The 22,101-nt window shown below is 40.6% G+C and overlaps 1 protein-coding gene across 4 annotated transcripts in view; it reads right to left on the bottom strand.

The window, feature by feature from the left end:
- Positions 1 to 22,101, bottom strand: part of AGPAT4 (1-acylglycerol-3-phosphate O-acyltransferase 4) — an 87,147-nt gene that overhangs the window by 23,988 nt on the left and 41,058 nt on the right. For all 4 annotated transcript variants that reach the window (XM_072856219.1, XM_072856217.1, XM_072856218.1 and 1 more), the window contains exons 3-5: positions 13,547 to 13,716; positions 4,319 to 4,480; positions 1,937 to 2,090 (exon numbers count right to left, since the gene is read on the bottom strand). In XM_072856219.1, the coding sequence (XP_072712320.1) occupies positions 1,937 to 2,090; positions 4,319 to 4,480; positions 13,547 to 13,714 (484 nt within the window). In that variant the 5' untranslated portion in view covers positions 13,715 to 13,716. The remainder of the gene's footprint in view (positions 1 to 1,936; positions 2,091 to 4,318; positions 4,481 to 13,546; positions 13,717 to 22,101) is intronic.

Genomic DNA, 22,101 nt, shown 5'->3' on the forward strand with positions numbered 1-22,101 from the left:
TGTTACCTGTACATATTAATGTTACAAGCAGCACTAAAATTAAGATACTGTTTACAAAGACCTTTCAAATGCTCGTCACATGTACCCCTTGTCTCTACAGGAGAGAAATATATAGTAACCCAGACAGTAACTCTTATTATCTCCCTCTCATTGCAAAAAGCGAGAAGGCAAGTAAAGCAACATACCCAGAAGAATTTGCAACATCAATCTGGGGTCATCAGCTGTTTCCCCCAGAGGTTTGTTGGTTGGGTTTTTAAGCTATACAGTTTCAAAAAAAACTATCTGTGAGAAGTTATGACTCTCTGTGCTTCTCCTTGAACCCTCACAGGGAAATATTACCTTCTTATTAGCCTTACCCTGTTTGATCTAGCAAGTCACACTTCTGGACTGAGGTAGTAACATATACGTCCCTAAGCATATAAGTAATCTAGCAATCTCAGTCTTCTTTTTCTGAAGGTACTTCAAATATTTAGGATCCTAAGAAGTTGTTACTGCAGTGTATTGCATGAATGCCCCAAACTTTTTATAAATGTCACTTGGGTTCCCTAAAATTTTTTCCTTTTGAAACGTTTTCCCACAAATCTGCTACTTGTCCACAACCATACCATGTTTTGCTCGCTTTACACAGACTAGTGAAAAAGAACAAAATCACCAACAAAATAACCTGTCCCTGATGCCCAGCTCAGGGCATTGGAGGTCACAGAGTTTTGACTCAGCTATTCTTCAATGCCTCAAGACTACCTCCCCCCACCCTCAGCAAAACAGTCGCCCTTTATTCAAAAGGGAAGGTTAAACTGTGCCCTTAAGGGAGTTGCTGGATGCTGCACATAAGTTACCTCTTCTTCACATATCAGAAAAGATCCAAGCTATGCTATCCATTTTGGGGGTGGGAAGTTGTGGATGCCTGACAAGCTACAACAGTGATATCATCTACCTGACTTGCAAGAGGATACGTAGAAGAAACATGACAGACAGCAAGACAGCTGACTGCAAAGCTTTTTTTACAGCAGCTATCCCAGATATGCCACATGAAAACATGTCTTCAAAGACAAAAGAAGTTTTGCCATTAACTTCAGTCAAGCTAGAACATTTTCTTCTAAACCACTAACCATGTTGTCTTTCTTACATATCGGCCTTCTAATAACACACAAATCTACCAAACCCCAAAGATACTGTAGCACTACAGCTACTTAGCACTGTCTTTCCTTTGCCCATGAAGTACACAGCAGAAGACTTTGATGGATTGTATTAGTCAAAGAAAATAACTTCAAAGGCATGTGTACCATATTCTTACTGATGTCACTTTAAAGTTGGCAAATGCAAGTAACCGGAAATAACTGGGGGGCGGGGAGTTCAGGACAATATTAACGAAGAAAAACTTACTCATGTTCTGTAACGTAGAAATAATTTATTTATAAATTTCGCCTACATGTATCTTCAGTCGAGGTCTACTCCCCTTCCCCAGCTCCACAAAGAAACTCTAAAGAGTACATCTATACAGAAATTTAGATACAGAATATTTTTTGTTTTAAAAATAGTGTTATTTGAGGCAGATATTTACCACAAGAAAATATTTAAGACACACTGCCTCAAATTCTCTAGTGATGCATTTGCTTCATTTAGAATAGGATTGCTTAGTAAATACTAAGAAATATTATCCTTTGGCAATAGGTATGAAACATGCAACTTGAGATCCCCCAATACAGACTCACAGTAACAGAAAACAAAACAAAAAATAAAAAAATAACCAAGTTGCTCCAGGACTCTTATTAGTAAAACCTAATCTTTAATTTTCGCAGGCTAGTGGAAGAAAGGTCAGAAAGGATCCCAGGGCTTTTCTGCTAGGACACATGCTACAGTGAAAAGAAGAGCATGGCAAAGTGACAGCAGTTAGATGAAATAACCAATTAGCATTGTTCCTTGTGACTTTCCTTACCTACATTTCTCAAACACTGCACAGTGACAGCAAATCCTTTCGTTCGTGGCAGTAGGTGATACTTGAGCTTGGGCAGGCCTTTGGCTTCGGCTACCTGCATGCTAATCTGGTGCTTCTGTTCTGTGAACCTTGTGCCCTCGCAATGAATCAGGAACTAAAACCAAGAGAGAACTACAGTTAGACAGCAGCTCAGGTCTTCTACGTCTGTCTGACCAGAGGCCTCTCTAATTCCCACCAACACAGCTCAAATGAACACTACTTGCAGGGACAGGTGTAGCCATATACACATTTAGGTAATTTAATTGCCCTGGAGTAAAGTAAAAACAAAAAAAACCCCATCAAACAATCCCAAAAAAGCCAAAACCAAACCCTCTCTATTGCCCTCACCCATCCAACTTGCCCTTCCCTGGTTTGAATTCTAGCCTTTAGGCTTTAACATCTGTTCTGCTACTTGCTATCAGAATGACTCTATTTCTCTAAATGAGTCAACTCCATCTCTAACAAGATGTTAGAAAACACTCAAAACATACCTCCTGTTGCAAATCTCTCACTAATGGTGAGGTGTTCAAGTGTCATGGTATCTAAAACTTGGTAAGTGTCTAAACCAAACACATTTCTAGGAAATGCTTCAGTACCCAGCTTGCTTCCCCGCACTCCAACCTGCTTGCTTTCACTATGGCATGAGGACCACTGACAACTGCAGACAGTAACTTTGATGCTAATGACTGAGCTGATAACAGATATAAGGCAGTAGATGCAGGACAACTGAAAGCCTCATCCCCTTATGAACTATACAGTGCAAGCGCTTAGACATGAATGATTACAATTTTGCCACTGGCAGGCAGGGGAGAACAGACAGATCTTTGGAGATTTACCACTTGCTCATTTGCTTTCTGCCAAGCCTAAATGCAAACTAACACATCAGAGAGCATTGCCAAATTGCGCAAGCTAAGTCCTCATAAGCCACAGCAAAGATTTAGCCAAAGACAGAGAGACTGAAGAAAACTAGCCAAGCAGCCGGATTCAGTTCCAGCTCATCTAAGAGCACTTTTACTTGTGTATCACATGCATAGTGTTAAACAGCTAGATGAAACATACAGAAACTGATGAGAAAATCCTTCTAGCCCACTTAGCATGCTCTGTTTTTCTACCTTCCAAGGTGCTATTGCTGTGCCTTTTGACATTATGTCACCATACAAAGGCAAATTAAAACTCCACACTGCAATAACCCTAGGTGTACATCAACAACTGTGTCTCTTACTACAGGTATAGCTCCTTCTTAGTAATCCCTCTACAGCAGTATATAAAGGATGGTGGTGGTTTGTGCTCACCAGTTAGTGCTGAACTGCCTAGGTGTGCAGAAAGGCATTCAACACCTTTTAAGAGTCACAAGAGCACAGGCAAATCCCTGTGAGACAGATTAGAACTACAAATCAAGAATTGTCCCTTTGCTAGACAGCCTCCTGCATAGAGCTTAGTTTCAACTGCTTAGCACTCATTTAAATGAATGACAATTTAAAAAAAAAAAGTTTTGTTTCAGAGAATGAGAGATACAGCATATACATCTTCACTAGGAAACCGCTTAAGCAATAGTTTCTGTAAGCCCTTGTGAGGCTGCTTAAGGTACCCTTTCCTTAACTGAATCCCCCTCTCACCATCACTAGCTCATGAGAACTAGGATTTTTCTGATTATTGAGAAGAGCAAAAATTCAAAGGGTTTTCATTCCCAGACTAGGAAATGACGGGCAGGCTCAATACTAAAAAATTATGGTGATACAAAAAGTAACATTTTCCTGTTACTGAAAGGTGACACCAACCCTCTCCCTGTAACACAGCTGATGGCCCCAGGGGCCACTTCTCTGACCAGTTACTTATCTGTGGCTTCCACTTCTACTGGGGAAGCCAGTAGACCTAGCACCTTCACGGGAACGGCAGATCATAGGGAAATTGAAGGAGAAAATACTAGTATGAACTCAGCAATCTAAGGTGAGAGGGGAGCTTAGGTAAAGAATACAGCTAATGTGTTTCAGTAAAACATTGTCACATGCATTTGTTACACTGCTGTGAACCCCTGCATCTACCCCTCTCCAGCTCCTACATTTAGAGGACCACAAAGTTTACTGAATGGATCACAGTGGAGGTATTTTTGCAATAACATCTGTAGGGCTCCATACTACAGAGGAAGAAAACATACAAGACAGACTATTACATGGGAAATTCGAGAGAAAATTAAATTCTTAGAGAATACTCTCCTGATACCACCAGGAAACTCATGAATCGAAGTTCTCAGGAGCAACCTGGCAACTATCACATATTGCCTATGTCCTTCATCCCTCCCAAGCACTACAGCACCTCGCACTCTACTTGTTGGTTGTCACTCACCCAAAAGTTTTCAGGGTAGTCCCGGAGATTCAGCAACTTCTGCATGACTGTTTTCCGATCTTCTTCCCACTTACGCTTGCAGAAGACTATCTCTAGGAAATACCACATCCAGCCAATGATAGGCATGTAGGAGAGCTCTTTCTTTGCAAGCACTTTGGAACTCTGCAAGACAGAGTCAAAACAAGTAAAACAGTTACACCACTTAAGAGTTCTCTGTGGGTATGACACGTGCACAGTTAGACACTAATATATTGATTCATATTGACCAGCCCCAGTTTTAACACCGGTGCAAAAGCAAAACAAAGAAAAAGAAGTTTTTCCTCATACCACAATAGTCACATCTGATCTCAGATATCTGCATGAAATAAGACTTCCAGAATTAAATATATATATATATATATAATATATATGTGTGTGTGTGTCTATCCTGCTCAAACCCTGAAACCCAAAACACAAGCCAGATTCCTTCAAACGCTGAGGAATCCATGCAAAAGACCCAAACCACATCAAAAGAAATTCTTAATTCAAGCAGACCCTGGGCTGTGGCAACTCAAGTTCCTTTAAGATATCTTGCAGCTATACTTTTCCGCAAAGCTGGGACATCTCACCATGACAAAAGAAAAACTATTCTGAAAGAGAAGCAGAGTCACAGAACCATTGCTGCACAATATATCAATGCATACACATGGTTTACCAATGGAAGAAACCTTAAACAACACTTGAAACAACAGCAGCAATAAAAATACTTCATTTGTGTTTAGGTTTGTTTATGGAAGGGCAGAAATACTTACACTAGCTAATTTCTCTTCAAAGCATCCTTCTGGAGGAAAAAAAAAAAGGTAGTACTGTTCCTGTCTCACAGGTGTGACAGACAGTGAAGTGATTTGTCCAGACCCTCCAAAGGAAGTCTATGGTTTATGAAGCAGTCAGTAAGTTTCAAGTCTCAAATCCTACTCCAGAACTTAACTCCGTGATCATCTCAGACTGACATCCCTTTGGGCAGGAGAACTGATTCCACTTGCTCCTTTCCTGTCTTCCAAGCCAGCCTGCCTTGGTGAGCTGTGTTAACATTTCACTTTGTTATTTAATGAATAAAATGGCACATGTGTGTGCATGTGTGTATACAGAAATTGTTGTTTCAGCATTTCCTGAAAAAGTTACATTTTCTTAGAGAATAGATGGAGCAATTACAGTCCAGTTTCTATTCATGATATCATTATAAGCTATCCCATCAAAGTGTTCTGCAGATGGGTTTCAGGACATCACATTTGACTAGTAGGAATTATTTACTGGTAGAAATTACTATCAACAGAAATTATTTGCTTTTATTTTTTTTTGATCACTGTTGTTCATTTTGTTACTAGGGGAAGACACTTGACCTAATTCTTTATCTCAGCTCATTTCTCTCATCTGCTCTCCCTTCCTTGAGAAGGAAAATACCTTAAATAATTAAGCTATCTATGAGCTCATAAGACTGGAAGGCAAATGCACATCACATAGCTTCACTAGCAACTGTTACACAGAAGCAGAGCAGAAGATGACATGAGACAATTCAGTTTCTAAGAATGCAGGAACCGTGTCTGTCAAATGATTTAACACTTCATAATAAAGCGCTCCCTCTTGATAACTTGAGAATTTCCATTGATGGGCCCAGATCAGGACTCCAAACCCAGCTCTCCCAGAAGAAGCAGCCATAGGATTCAGCACACTTTTTGCCATTTCAAATTTCAAGCCATGTTGGACATTAGTCCCTATTGCACGGCAGCAGCAATGCTGAGCCCAGCCTCCTCTTCCAGCTATCCAAACTGGCCACAGAGAAACAGGCTCTCCTCCCACCACTTTCCTTAGCTCTCGGGTTTTTTTCCCCACACTACTGTTTTTCCTTTTCTCAGTTACTCTTAATACAAGTAATTTTCTTATTTCCAACAGAAATTTACATAGTTCTAGCGCATATCTTTAAAAGCCTCCAAAGAGCATTTTTGTTGTAGGCCATGTACAGTATAGCTTCCATTCAAAGCACACAGACCAGTTCATATGCTCTTCCGTTCCTCTCCCCTGTACACGGCTGAGGAAGACAGCTGAACCAAGGCTTTGCCCCAAGAAACCCCAACAGATGCAAAGTGTTTCTAGCTGAGCAGGGAGGGCTAGAACCTTAGGGAACTACTGCCTGCCTCAGCCACAACCAGGGCAGCTGTCAGCTGCAGCCTAGCACAAGCCACTGCACAATGAGGCAATCACACACCAAAAAATGGAAAAAAACCCCATGCTCTTGAAGTTTTTTTACAGTAAGTCTTCAGTATCATAAGACCTACCATAAACAAATGTAAGTGTGCTCTGCTTAGGATGTACAAGGCCTCCAGAGCACAGAGGCAGACAAGACAATCTAATACTCGTCCCTCCCAGACTTTAAAATACAGGAATCCTAGTCCAAAAAGCAAGCTAAAGTAACTATTTCACCACAGCTATTTTCTAATGTTTTACAAATTTTAAAAAGCATATGGGTTAAACAAGGGGCAGGAGAGAAGTTGCCACCATTTTTTTTTTTCCCCAGGGAAACAAAGACATGATATTGTGAGCTAAGGTGTCATGTAGCACAGGTGTAACCACAAAAGCAGAATAGATTTTTGAATTCTTCCCCAGGTCATGTTCTTATTCATTTTATGTGCCAACACATTTTTTAAATTTAAAAGCGCTGCTTTAAACACGTGAGTGTACAACTCCTTAGATGCACATAAAGAGAAACTAAAACACCTTATGCTATTTTGTGCACCCCATCTATCCTAGGAGTAGAAGGAAGGCTAATGACACAGAACTAATTAGAGAAAGGAAACTCTTCAGTGCATTATACTGGCAAGACTGCCTTGCACGGGAGGAATATGTTAGTCCTCCCCTCAGAAGCTACCATCTCTCTTACAATAACTAGAGCTACAATCTATTCTGTTTCAGTCATCTACCCATTCTGTGTAAATACCTGAGGGGAAAAAAGCAGCTCTAGTTGACTTCGGCCACTAACTTTTCCTTTACCAAAGTGCTTTGGTAAATGTGACAGTCACCTCTAACCTTCAAATTCAGCTTGTTCAACAGAATAAATTTCATTAAAAAGTGCTGATTTATTCCCTGTAAGCTGCCTTCTTGAAGGCAGTCAAAGATTTTCAGTACTCAGAACTGTGTAATTCCAACAGATGTTTAATGAAATTGTTGCTGGATGGGGACAATTTGTCTACAGTAACAGTACTTTAATCCAGGTTAATTTCTTTTGGCCAAATTTGTTCAGGTAGAAATACCCATGATGTTCTCCTTTTGCGAATGATTGCACTAACATCATGTAAAAAAAAAAAATTTTACAAGCTTACTTTAGATGCATTTGTGCAGCTATGCTGTCACAGAAAGAAAGTCTTGATTTATATGTCCAGCCTCAGTTATTCAACACCTCATGATCACAGAATGCAACAAACAGCAAGAAATCAACATGCAAGATGAGGATGTCTAACAAAATTTCTTCCACAGTTTCAAAACAAATTCATTGTAGCCACAAACCATTAGCAGCCAGCAATTTGCCTCATAAGTTATTTGCTCTCCAGGCTGCCCTCAGCATTGACATACTTTTGGTGATTCTGTTTGCTGTATTTTTGATATATAGCACTCCTTCATATTATGCTCTCTGGGACATCAAGATGGAAAGATATGTTTCTTTAGTCCCTCAAAGCTATGGTTCCAGAAATTTAGTTAGGCTCCCAATTTCTAACACTTCAAATTGAATAAAACTTTTCCATGTTGGAAAGGTAACACAGCAATATTTTAGAGCATGTATGCCCAAGCATATGCTGAGATGCTGTGCTAAATACAAATAATAATGTCGTTTTGGCTGCCTACATGAACAATTACATAACGTCTACTAATATATTAAAATGTACAAATGAATTACTATGTTCACACACCTATCAGTCCCATACAATAATCTAGCAAAAGTCTCTTCTCATACCTATATTTAAGGCCATGCTCAGTTTTTCCAACAGCAAGCTTCAACATAAACAACTTCTAAATAAAATTTGGGTTTCCTGGTATATGGAACAGATAGTTAGGGTTTAAAATTATTACATGTGCTTAGCAATTTTTTTAATGAGAAACTTAAAGCAAGATAGTTAACAACTCGCTTTTCATAATGGTTTTCTGCCTTGTCTGCCCTGCCAAGGAATAAACAACGAGGGCTTCTTTTGGAAATGCACATATTTTGATGCCAATATACTGAGCCACTCAGAATAATGTTTATGTTTTGCTGAGGTAGAAAGACCACCAGCATTAACAACTTGAAACTCAAGACACCAGAAGATAAACAGATAAACCAGCAGGTTTAGCTTTAAAGTGCAGGCAATTTTTGCTAATATAAATGTCTTCATCTCAGAAAAAGGGATACTAAAATTACTAAAACAGCTATTTTATCACTGCTTGGTTAGATCAAGCAACGGAGCAGAAAGGTACAGTGAATCCTGGCATGGAGTGTACTAATGTGTTTTTGGTGTAAGTCCTGAATAACACCTCCCTTCTCAGAACATCACAGAATCATCTAGGTTGGAAAAGACCTTTAAGATCATCGAGTCCAACCGTAAACCTAACACTACCAAGACCACCACTATACCATGTCCCTAAGCACCTCATCCAAACGTCTTTTAAATACTTCCAGGGATGGCGACTCAACCACTTCCCTGGGCAGCCTGTTCCAATGCTTGATAACCCCTTCAGTGAAGTAAAATTTCCTAATATCCAGTTTAAACCTCCCCTGGTGCAACTTGAGGTCATTTCCTCTCGTCCTATCACTTGTACTTGGGAGAAGAGACCGACCCCCACCTCTCTACAACCTCCTTTCAGGTAGTTGTAGAGAGCGAGAAGGTCTCCCCTGAGCCTCCTTTTCTCCAGGCTAAACAAGCCCAGTTCCCTCAGCTGCTCCTCATAAGACTTGTGCTCTAGACCCTTCCCACTTCACCCTTCAACATGCTTATGTCCTGATTTCAAGTTCAGGTGTCCAGTGCATCTGTTTTCAAAGGGATGCTTAGCACACACCTTGAAGAAACTAAATGATACTAATGTATTTAAAAGCTGATACAGTAGCTAGGCTGTCCACCACTAAGAAGGTGGTAAGTCCTAGGACTGGAATGTCACAGGCAGGAAAAGGGAAGGGCACAGCAGAGTGCAGGGACCTGTCACCATGACCACGTCTCTATTTACACAACAGAGCAACACACAGACACCGGAGTCAGCATCTACCCCAACCATTGCACTGGAATGGGGTGGAAAAGCAGAGCATCCACAACACAACCGTTACAGTCACCCTGGCTCAGGATCATAGTAACAACCCTGCCTTTTTTTTAGGAGACACTGGCATAGACAAAGCTCCATCCTGTTGGGACTATGCTGTTTCTGACTCTATAGAAAGCCAAGTTGGCAGTGCAGCTCCTCCTTCCCTCGCAGCTTGTTGAGGCCACCTCTATGTCAGGATGAGTCAGGACTCAGCCGTCCTTGTGGAAGTCCATGCTGCCCATGGCAGCACGATGCTGACTTGGCATCAAGCATCCCTATATTCCCTCCCTCCTGCACACATCACTGAGGTCTGGCAGCACAAGGAGGCGGGTACATGTGGCTGATGGGTGTCAAGGACTGAAAACAAAACAGGAAGATCCCTTCACAAAAAACCACAAGTGGAATACACATGCAAGTCATTAATAGTTTGGGCTGAACACAGGTTTGCCTGAAATCCTTGTCGACTTCTAGTTTTTGTGATGTTTGCTTCCTTATTCTAATTTCCAATAACAACCAAAAATCTTCTAAGGTTTGGTGCTGCAAACAATTACACATCAGTAACTTCAGCTGCATAGAGCCCAACTGCAGCTAGCAAGACAATCTCAGTGGCAACAATAACATGCAAGAGTTAGTGAGCATAGAATTGCTCCTTGATGTGGTTTTCTCCTTCTCCACTATAAATGAATAGATCCCTGGCTGTAACGCAGTACTGTCAATCCAGTATCTCCTAGCATTTTTAATGGGTGCTCCAGAAGTATCATATTAAAGACAAAATTAAAAAGTAAAATAAATATTAGAATTGCCATTCTTTTCTTTTTTCCCCCTCCTCCACACACACTTCTTATATTCTTAGCATCTCCTGTGGTTATTTTTGCTCCATTTTCTTCCACAGCCATTTAAAAACCTTCATGAAAGCAGAGAACCTCATGCCACCAAAGTACAAGAACTAAGCCATTAGAAGAGGACTCAGGTTCACAAACCTAACAATAACATGCAAGAGACTATGCCACTCACGCCCCACCCCCGCAAACAGCAAAACAACAAAACCACATTGATTTAAAAAAAAAAAAAGCCACATTGATAGAGCATTATAAACCTGTTGGGACTGTGGGAATTTGGCTATAAGGAGAAAGAAGAAAGCCAGCCCTGGGGAAGAGAGACAAAAGAAGGAACAGAACAATGCACAGATTGAACGTTGCAACTAAGACCGGAAGGGATTATGATTAAAAACATGATTAAAAACATAGAGGAAAAGGGAAAGACTTTTTTCTTTTGGGGCCAGAAGGGGTAAGAAAGGTTTAAGGAAGTTTAATTTTAGTTTTAAATGAGCAAAACCAAGCAAAGAAAAGAAATACAGTTCTTATTAGCTTCATTTAATACAAGTTCAAGCGGTAAAATACTGAGAGTTTGGACACATGCTTGGAGCACCATTAAGAGCACTGGGGTTGCCTGCCAGGGCTGCAGGGTACAGCTGGATATCAGAACAAAGCCATTTTGTCTGCCTGCTACAGCCAAGCACAATCAGTCCCACTCCTTCAGCATAAGCTGTCTTCACCTTCACCCTCTTCCCCCTCCCATCATCTCTCCTTTTTTCATTGGATTAGTTAAGGCAGGAGAGAGAGAAGGGGTATCTGAAACATGCCAACACAGGGCAGAAAAGCACCAGAACAGATGCAAGAGACAGGATGGCATGTGCAAGATCTCCTTTTCAGCAGCAGTAGACACGAGTTCAGCTTAGTAAGATGTTGGTAGATATCTGAAGTTTGCATAGAAACTTCACGAAGTATAAAATTAGACAGCATTAAATATAAAAGCCCATTGGCTCACAAAGTCCCTGAGCCACAAAATGCTGGAGGCCGGGACACCACTTAGAAATCTCTCTGGACACTTGCCATTTTCTTGTAACTCCTTTCCCAAACATCTGCTTTTAGCCTTTGTTCAAGTCAGAGCAAGACCAGCCCTCAGCATAATGGTTCTTACATTCCTAATCGTGCTGCCACACCAAACCCTGAAGCTTTGCACACTGCAAACTCATATAAGGCAGTATAAAGTCAAACCAAGCTACATCCCCCATGCCTACACATTCATCCACTCCCACGCTGCCCCAAGCCAAGTACCAGTATGCCAATACAGAAAATCCATTCAGCAAACTGATTGTGTGTCATTTTCTTTTTTTTTTTTTTTTTTTAACCTGGCTTAAGATGAACCTTGACTGGTTGCCCTAACAGGGAAACGCACTGCTTTGCTGTGCAAAGACATCTATGCAAATGAGAGCACATGGGAACTATTTCTTCCTGGAACAGTTTCTGGGAAGTAAAACGTTACTCAAGACTGAAGCAGTTTAAAAGATTAAAAAAATAAAAAACATATCAGTTCCTAAAATAATCTTAAGACTAGCAAATATATAAACTGAGTAATAACTGTAAGCATCTAAATACAGGAAAAATTATTTTCAGTTAGTGCAGCACAGTAACTGTCCAGCAGCTATGCTTTTACATAGTGGTTTTCTTATGCATAGGGAACAGTATAAAAAAATTAAAACATAATCCCGATTACCTTGGGAAACTATAAAAAAATTATTAAAGCTAACGACATTCAATCCAACCATACAGCACCAATGTAAAACAAGAGATTTTTGACCTTGTAGGTCCCTATTAGTTTGTACAAAAATAATCCTTTAATTTTCTACAATGGTGCTTTCTGAAGAAGCACCTGACCCTCTAAAACACAGCGTTATTTAGAGAACTGCAGCCATTAGGCTTACAAAATTAGATAGACTACACTAAAGCACCACTGTATAATGAGCACATAGAAGTGAGAATGTTTTTGGCATGTACATCTGCCTGCGAGGAACAGGTTTCCCTACATCTCCTGCTGTCTCATGCTATCTTCCCGCTCTGTGCTCAAGTCCTAGACATGAGGGTAGAATTGTTTCTCAGTGATCAGGAGCCAACAACCATTCTGGTAATATGCAGGGCCTGTAATGCTAAGGTTCATTTTCCTCCAGTGTTAAGGCTCCTTTTTATTTTTTTAAGCAGACTGTCATTATTATAATGTGAAAGTGACTGGAGTGGTGCCTAAATGTCCAGAAAATGCAAAAACCGCAAAGGAAAGGCCACAAAAAGTCATAGGTTCACACAATCCAAGGGCAGGACTTTTGACAGTGGCCAGCAGCAAATTAGAAGAGGATGCTGCAGAAGACCACCAAAATGAGGTATTAGTTTGCTTTCTTAGGAGGAAAGAACTCTTATCTAAACCCCTTGTAGGGAGAGAATGTCGTCACCACCACACAATTAAGTCAAGTTGCCTTGACTTAATCATCCCCATGAGCTGACAGGGAAAACAAAAACACAACCCTGAAAACAAATGCACATGTACTCCTAGCCTAATGTAATAGTGTATTCAACTATGGGTAATTCATTCTTCCCCCACCTCTTACTAAGCTATAACCTGGTTACTGCTTTCACTTGGGATGGCAGCTTTTCGATTCTGAGAGACAGAGACCACATAATTCAAACTCTAGCTGTGGATTTGTAAGACTACACTGGAGAAAGCAAACAAATTCTACAGTTTACTGGGAAAGAATCACAGAACAGCTCATCTTTCTGCAGCACAATGAACTGTAATAGTTACCTTGCAAGCACAGAGAGAGAAACAACTGTAATTACCTTCACAGGTTAAAAAAAAATAAAAATCTATCCATCAGCTTTAACTGCAATGCTTTTAAAATTTCTGTGAATGCCCAAGCAATCCTGCCTCAGTAGTCCGCATACTTGCACTGCACTGCTTTAGGTTTACCTCTCTAAGTCTGGACAGTGGCCGAGTGAAATTTGAGCACAGATCTGTTAACTTTCAAAAACACAAATCATTTGTTTTGTTTTTTTTCCACATCCAAGAAGAGGAAGTTTATTTTAAATGCTAATCAAAACTCACCCCCAAGACCCCAAATCTTTCACAAAAGTTCCAACCACAGAGAAAGTCGATTTCAAAGTTGTGATTAAGGATTACGATGGCATTCTCCTTCCCATACTTGTGGTAACTCTCTGGGTCAGTGTAGAGGGTGCAATCAGTGCCTGACCACCATTCCAGCAACATCACCATCTCTGGAACAGAGAACAAGAAATACATGAATGTACAAAGTATATGCAAAGCCACAAATTAGTAATATGTTGAAAAGCATCAGTCACCTCAACAGCCCATTGGCAAAGAAAGGGCTGTAATGAATTTGAAAGCTCAACATAAACCACAGTGTCACACATCTTGGTACAGCAAGGTACAGCAAGAGGGTCCAGGGGAGAGGAGGGAAATAAGGAGATTGCATGGGAAGAGGGAGCAGAAGTTTTCCACAGTGATATTGAGAAAAGGGACTTTCATTTATTTGAAAACTGAAAATTCAGTGTTACAAATTATTTTAGCAAAATACACCTAAATTAGCCTAAAATACACCTAAATTTATGGTTTACAACAGTACAAAAAAATTACATGAAGAACAGAATAAACTTGTAGGAGAAAGAAACACACCCATTCCTGCCACATACAGGTCCTCATGCTCCTCTAAAAATTGCACAATGATAGACCAGAAAACAGTTTGGACAAGAAACTTGGAACCAGGTCTGTTACATGTACACCTTATGCATCATCCTGTTAACTTGTCAGAAGGAACAGTCATATGCCCTGCTACAACTGATGCACTCTTCATTTGACAGGGGTGTATCAACCATCCAGAGCAAAGCCAATAGCTCAGACTGGATGAAGAACATACATCCCCAGACCAAAGACAAGGTGGGTGTGCAGAGCCAAGAACAGTTATTAATAGCATAACTATCTGCACATCCCTTAGTTGATGAACTGATGAAGCAAACGGGGGACAGAGGTGGGGGCAGAACAGGGAAATCACTGTTAAGTACTCAAAATCACTCTGGATTGGCACCCAGTTTTGTTCCCAAAACCTAACTGTAAGAAATGATGCAAGGATTGGTAGGACAGTGAGGGCTGTTTAAAACACAGCTGCACTTACACACTGGAGAATGGTTTGTCAGCAGTCTCCTAGTGACTATCATACAGCTTTCACCATTATCAAGCACAGGCAAGAAGCAGGCTTTGTACTTGTTTTGCTTGTAACTATAAGCCTGACTACAAGACTTGTGAATTAAACCTTTATTTAGCAAAGTCTCTCTGGTCTGGAGCATGGGAAGTTGAGGTGACTCTGTAAAGCCAACAAGCTCAGAGAGCTCTATCTCCATGGAGATGGGGGTGGGGGGCGGTGCGGGTGGGGGCGGTGGATCTAAAAGCAGTGGCTCTCCTCAAGCAACCCATGTCCTGAGCAGAGGCGACCACGGGACTAATGAGAGCTGTTTTTCAAGATGGAAGAGAGGAGTTAAGGGGCACATTTGCTTCCTGGCAAAGCTATAACAAAACTTCTGCACCAAAGCAAAGGTCTAACGTCAGGGGTTGTTCTTCGCTAAGTGAATGTACCCACTTCTCAGGGCATATCTGTGCCATATGAATGTCTCTGCTGGAAGAATGAGACACCTGAGATGCTCTCCTGGCTTCAGGAAAGTCTGAAAGCACCACAAATCCTCATTCACCTCAGGGAAGATCAAAACCAGGCCAGTCTTTGAAACACCTCTGAAATCCTTTCAATTTAGGTCCCCTACTGGCCTCAACTAGTGACAGAAAACAGAAAACAGCTAGGAACAAGTCATCTACATTTTCAGTCATCATTAGCAAAATTAATTGCCTGAAGCTTTTGGATGACATTGTGCTGTACACTGGAGAACAGACATTAGTGACATGAATGAATTTTACCTAACGGTGTTACAGTCAGGCTAATAGACAACCTCTATTCAAATAACATTACCTTAATATGATAAAACCATGATTATGGTACAGAAAAATGACTGACTTGTCAGTCCCCCTTCTTATTTCTAATCAGGGCAGGTAACTACTACCATGGCAGGAGTACATGTTATTCCACGCATGCTATTATGCATCAAAACAATAGTCAGATGCAGAAGTAGACCTAAACTGCCACATGTTAACCGAACAGTGGTTTCACTGGTTGGAAACCAATTTCCCAAAGAAAGCCAAAGATGTTCACATCTCAGCGAGAGTGCTGTGGAGATACAGAAGTGTACACGTGGCTGCGCTTCCAGACTTCCCTTGCTAAGAGCTGCTTTGTGACACACATTCACCATTTTATATCTTTCTAAGGGTGTAGCTTCTATTAGATTTGTATTGGAAATAAAAGCCCTCCACTCCCCAAAACACAGCAAAATTGAATAATAATCGGGGAAAAAAAACCCCACACTGTAATTTGCAAACCTTTACAGAATCTACAGTCACATCCTGGGGCAGAACACAAATCAGAAGAAAAGGAAGGATGTTAGTGACAGCATTAGTTTGTCTTTTGCTTAACTAGGAACCCAACTAAAAGAAAAAATGACTGCCAGATGGGATTTTCTCTTTTTTAACCTCTACTGTGATTAAACCTATTGTCTAAAACAAACAAGTAGAGGTGATGACTGTGAGGCCCTCTTGAAGAAAAAGCCAACTTCACCTGGGAGGAGGGGGGGGAGAACCCCACACAAAAAAACCCAACTTCAAAGCCATCCTTCAAGTGTGTTTTTATTTTGTCTTTTCCTAAGGAGTTTGAACAAAACTAATAATACATCACAAATCTCAGTATACAACTGTGCCACATACACAGACCTCTTCAGTTACATAGTTTCAGTCTCAAATACATTCCAAGAAAGCATAGACAAAAATATTTCTATATGTGGTTTGATTCTTCAGGTTTCACATAAACAGGATTTTTGTTTGAATAAATACTGCAGAAATAGGTCCCTATTCCTCACCTCACATGCCCATTTGTCACTGATTGCTCACGCAGTTGCTGCAGAAGCACAAGGCAGGCACTGAACGCCTCTCTCAAACACAATACCATCTTCCAGCCTATAAGTTCTTAACATGTTTCTTCCCCTCATCTTCCCTACTCTTTCTTTCCCCTTCTTCCCAGCCTCCATTCTCTTTGTGGTTCTCAAGCAATGATTAGTAGTGTCAGTTTGCGCTGCTCTTGCATCGTGCCACCAGCTTACTTCCACAACCTGCCACAAAAATTTATTACCCAGAAACTTGCTGTGGTGGCTCAGCAGCACAAGGTCACTCATACACACTCTCCTTCCCTCCTTCACAGTGTAGACTATCAGTGCAAGTGTCCTCCTCTTTGTACACCAGTCAGACTGTACAATTAAAAATAAATTGGGGGGGGGGGGGGGAGATTCTCTTGCTCCCAACCAGGGCTGGTCCAAGATTTCTAAGGCTTCTCCCCACCCCCTTTCATGAGGTTTTGGAGTTTGAACATCACAACTGAACTGGTAAATACACATTCAGCCATGTCATGGGGGTTCCTACCTTGCAAAGCAACTCCTCCAGTGACACTTCCACACAACTAATGCAAAGGAAGGGAGAAAACCAAAAGAACTTGAAATCACTCATCCCTGCTTTGAAGGCAGAGTCCTTGCAATACATTACAGCTAGCTTCAGGTGAGGCTGATGATAGGGAGAAAACATGTCTTCAAATGCCTAATATGATACTCTGTCTGCTTAAGAATTTTGAGGTTTTCTACCTTTCTGGAATAAAAAAAATCCTCACCCTGCTACACAGAACAGCCCCTACCTCCTGTGAGGGTAGACTGCTTCCTAGCCCTTCACTGCACAAATCTGAACTGCGTCAATGCCTGCACTTATAGAACAAATAACTAAAAAGAAAACATCTCCAAGGCTAACTTGAACTATAACTAGTTATATGAAAAACATTTAAGAGAAATTTAAGAGAAGAAGGGAAACACACACAGAATTTATTGAGAATTGTTATTTTCCACCTCAAAGTTTTGCAAGAATGAGTCATTAAAACAGTTAACCATTCTTCTATAGAAGTTGTCAGTAATTCCTTTAGCTAACTATTCTTGATAAGCCATGGAAATATTTACTTATAAGCTTAACCATAAAATGCCTATTTTAAAAAGTATCTAAAAGCGTAGTTATGTATTGACTCAATGAGTACAATGATTTGAAGATCTCAAGTAAGCACATAACCTGCTTTAAAGAGCAAGAGAACTGTTTCCCTCTGACATTCTTCATTTTCTTTAACCTATGTATCAAGGCAACACCAAGAAAGAGAACTTAGAAAATTCTTATGGGAATATATGGTAAAAGCACAGTAAACTGTCCAATACAAATAAAAAGCAAGACAAGTAGACAAGCTGTTACCACCATTTTAAAGACTAGACAGGGTGAATGGCTGCGTGATGAATGACTACATTGCATAGAAGACTGGGGAAAGCATTTAAAAAAAAATTAAAAATAAGGCTAAAAGACAGACTGACAGAGTGTAGTCCAGTCCATGCCTGCCGTGGAAGAACAACTTACAATAATAACTTACTACCTCTCCAGATTTTCAGACTACATCTACTAGGTGCACCTCCTAAACATTTTCCATAGGACAAATTAAGTCTACAGGTAACTAAGAAAAGCAAGTCTATTATCTTCTCTGGACTACTCAAAAGCCCTCTGTGTACCACAGACAGGGTTAAACCCCTGAATGATACCTACTATATTAACTGCAAAGCTGCCTAAGAGGCTTTCAAAACACTTCCAAGTACTGATTACTCTGTTGTCCCAAAAATCGGGGTTGGTTTACCCGGTGTGCAAAATGCCAATATACACACAGAGCAGAGGTATTTTATTGCATATTTGTGCAGATATGGGTGCCTGTCCCAAGACAGCACACCAAGCTTTCAAATTAACAATTATTTATACACAAGGCATTAACATATTCAACTTCTAATACATATGCAGTGTTATTCTATTAAATGATTGGTTAAAATCTCTTCACCCAGCATGTAAATTAGTACGCATGCTTAGCTGTTGTTCTTCAACTTCATCATTTGAGTTGGTGGTATAATTGGGGTAGGTGGTCCGTGAGTCGGTGGTCACAATCTCCCCCTGCTGGAATTACCTTTCCCCTAGTTTCCTACATTTTTGGCAGATCTAAGCAGTTCTTCATGGTTTACTAACTAGACTAGTAATACATCAGTTAAACTTCTGCTTTTCGACAGCCACATCCCGCTTATTAGACAAAAGTACATTGTATAAGTTCCTGTGGAGATAGGGTAGGGCTCTACAGTGGATTTCTATAGCAGCATCAATCATTATGTGAATTGTATATTTATATTTGATTATTACAACAACTCCACAGCCTCCTTACACAGGCTATTCTAGTGCTTCACTATGCCATCTAACCTGACCAGTATTTATTTCTGGTCTCTGCTCCTTTCTTCTCTGCAGGAGCTACAAGTAATTATGAGGAAAACTTGAAGGCAGGAGTTCTGCTGTAAGCTTGCGCTGATTAGGTACATGAAACAATTGGAGCTCAGAGCTGGAACATAATTACACATCTACAAGAAAAATTTTTAAAATAACTTATTATTATAAAAAAGCATATATGTACTTCCTGCAAGGGGAACAAAAAGCTGGTTCTTCGGGGAAAAAAAACTTGCAGCTGGAAAGTCAAGCAATGCCTTCCCCTCTTCCCCAAGATGAAGGGGAGGTCATTCATGGAGCCCAGCCAGGCATCAGCTCTCCGGCTTCAAGCAGATTCCCTCCCATTCTTTAGTCTGCATGAGCAACACCTGCAGTTGTGCATGTGAGCACCAATAAGGTGTAATGGAGTAATCTGATCCAGTCCAAGACAGAGGTCCTGGTCTTCAACATGTAGGAAAATGTGTAAGTCAACTGGTTTAAACAGAAGAGAAAACCAAAATCCAGCTCCCACTTGCCTCAGTGCCACCACCCATCATCTACACCCCCATTTACCCTAGCTAGTGATATAATCACTGTTATCTTTGGACTTATTTTCCCCTCCTTTAAAGCTGTTTTGCAGCAAAAGGTGGGAGGCTGATGGGGGCAAAACCATGCATACAAATTTAAAAACAGAAAACAAACAAAACAAAACCTTTCTCTATTGGCTGCAGGTCTGCTTTTGGAGATTTTTGCCCCAGTCCCCACAGAAGATCCTGTAAGCAACTCCCTTGAATAACACTTCAATGAATTACACAGCTGTGCTTTTAGGGACAGAAATCACCAACAGAGAGGAAGGCAGGAATGATGACTCTTAATTCCCCACCCATCACAATAAGTTACTGGATGTGCTTGCAAGGAAGAAGATAAACACAGCCCAGCCCTTTCATATATTCACGCTCTGAGACCCATTTATTTCAGCATTTGGTTGCAGGAAATTCTTTTAACGTACTTCTCTTCATCAATTTATATTCTGACAAAGACAATGTACTGCTTTTGCCACAAATGACTGAGGTCAGTATAGCATATGCTGATCAGAAGACCAACAAACAGTGAAAGACAACATGCCGCTTGGCAAGTTCCCATGGCACCAACATTTGCTTTGTATGGGCATGAAACCAGGCAGTCTCATCTCTTCCGGATGTGGTTTCTTGTTGCCCAAAACACCACTGGCTTTTTCCTACTATGCACAGGAGCACTACCACAGAGGAACTGCTTAGCAAAGAAAAAATGGTTACAGTGCATCCACTGCAAGTCATTGTGCAAAAAGGAACACCAGTCTTGTGTCAACACTTTTTTTTTTTTTAAGCAGCTTCCTCTATACACACACACTGAAAGTAATTTTTTCTTCATGCATCCTTGGCCTACTTGTAGGTTTTATTATTTTTAAGCTTGCGTATCTATAATTTAAGAAATACTGTCACTATTTAGCTGCTTTGAGTAAACTTTTTCACTGTTAAGAATGGTACATTATGACCATTAGGTTTATCATAAAGACCTCAACATTCAGTTCTTCATGGGAATTAGTTATCAGCAGGAGGGAGATGACAGCCTGAAACAAAGTCCAAAAGCTACCAACTCCAGCTAGCAAGTGATCTCCAAGAAGTTTTTGGGAAGAAGTTACTGATACTCTTACAGAAGAAGGTTAATTGAGAAAAGGAAACAGCACACATGCATGTTTTCCATGTTGGTGGATTCATATAAGCGACTTCTGTTTCCTCTCAAAGACAGACTGGTCCATAATATACTAAAACAAGTCAGAAGATAGCTGGAAAGGATGATAATAAAGTTATGATTTCTGTCACCTGTGTGACAATGCCTGTGTATCTCCAACTAACAGCGTTCCACAGACAACTCCTTGTCTCTATCCTGTATCCCTACTCTCCCCAAATCCACAGGTACCAACCCTTCTTCCTCTCACAGGCTAATGGATGAAGATAACTTTTGATCAACTGTTGTCAATCTGAATTTAATCTGAAGACTGCAATTTCTCTTTTAAGCTTGAAGAAGGGTTTCCGCATACAAATCCTTTCCAGTTTTCCAGGTACGTCAACTGGTCTAATAAGAAACAATACTTGTGACTGCAAACCATTTATATTATCAATTTTCCTTAATTCTATCCCAGCTGTCTTCAGCCAATCATACAATGTCATCCCAAACAGTAAAGACCAGATACACTACAGCCTCCTGTTATCCATGCTGACAGGCACTGTCTGTCACAGTACTTCATGATGTCTAATAAACAGCACTTTATACAAGTAATCCTCACTGCCCCCAAGAAAAGCAGGTTGGGCTCCAGATGTCAGTACCCATTTAACAGTAGTAACCTACTCCTGTAGCTTGCACAAGCTTTGTCTATCTTAAGCAATGAGCACCATCCCCTATCTTTACTACCATATGCACGCAACTATTTCTAAAGTAAATTTTAATTTCAAAATGAAGGATTTATACACCACACATCACCTTCCTGAAGTTTAACATAGCTTTCTGGCACACACTTCAATAATACATTCTGCTGAGGTGGCCTGTTAGGATGCAGAAGGCATTCTGGAAAAGCATGCTCAGAGGAGTGGTTCTGCCCCGGCTACTATGTGAGGTCTGTACTATGAATTCAGGTTTCCTGAATGAGAAAGGTACATAAAGAGTATCAGGAAAAGTTTTGCTCTGTCCTTGCTAGAAGGAACCATCTTATCTCAGCAAGCAGTAGCTGAGGTCAGGTTTCCATGAATATTAGATTATGCTTTTTATCAAATTATGCAGGATTTGATGTACACAGACCAGGAAGTCCAGCACATTCATCTGTACGAGCACTGACACGTGTAAGACATGAGTGCTGGGACAGGAAACATGAAAAGAGTAGGTGAGAAACAACTTAAAAGAAGGTCTTAAGTGTTCTGCACTGATCAGTAATAGAGCATTTGATAGCCCTTATCAGTTAAGTTTACTTGGGCTTGCACAGCAACAACTTTCTAAAGAGACAACCAACTTCCATACTCTGGCAGACAGGCCCACCCTGGGACAAAGCAAAACACCACCTGGTCCATCACACATCCCTCGTCTGGTATACCTTGATCAAGTATGACCCTGCATCATGCCTTACCCAGGGGAGTGTGCAAGGACTAACTTCT

Source organism: Ciconia boyciana, chromosome 3 (assembly GCF_034638445.1).
Source record: "Ciconia boyciana chromosome 3, ASM3463844v1, whole genome shotgun sequence".
NCBI classification, from domain to species: Eukaryota; Metazoa; Chordata; class Aves; order Ciconiiformes; family Ciconiidae; genus Ciconia; species Ciconia boyciana.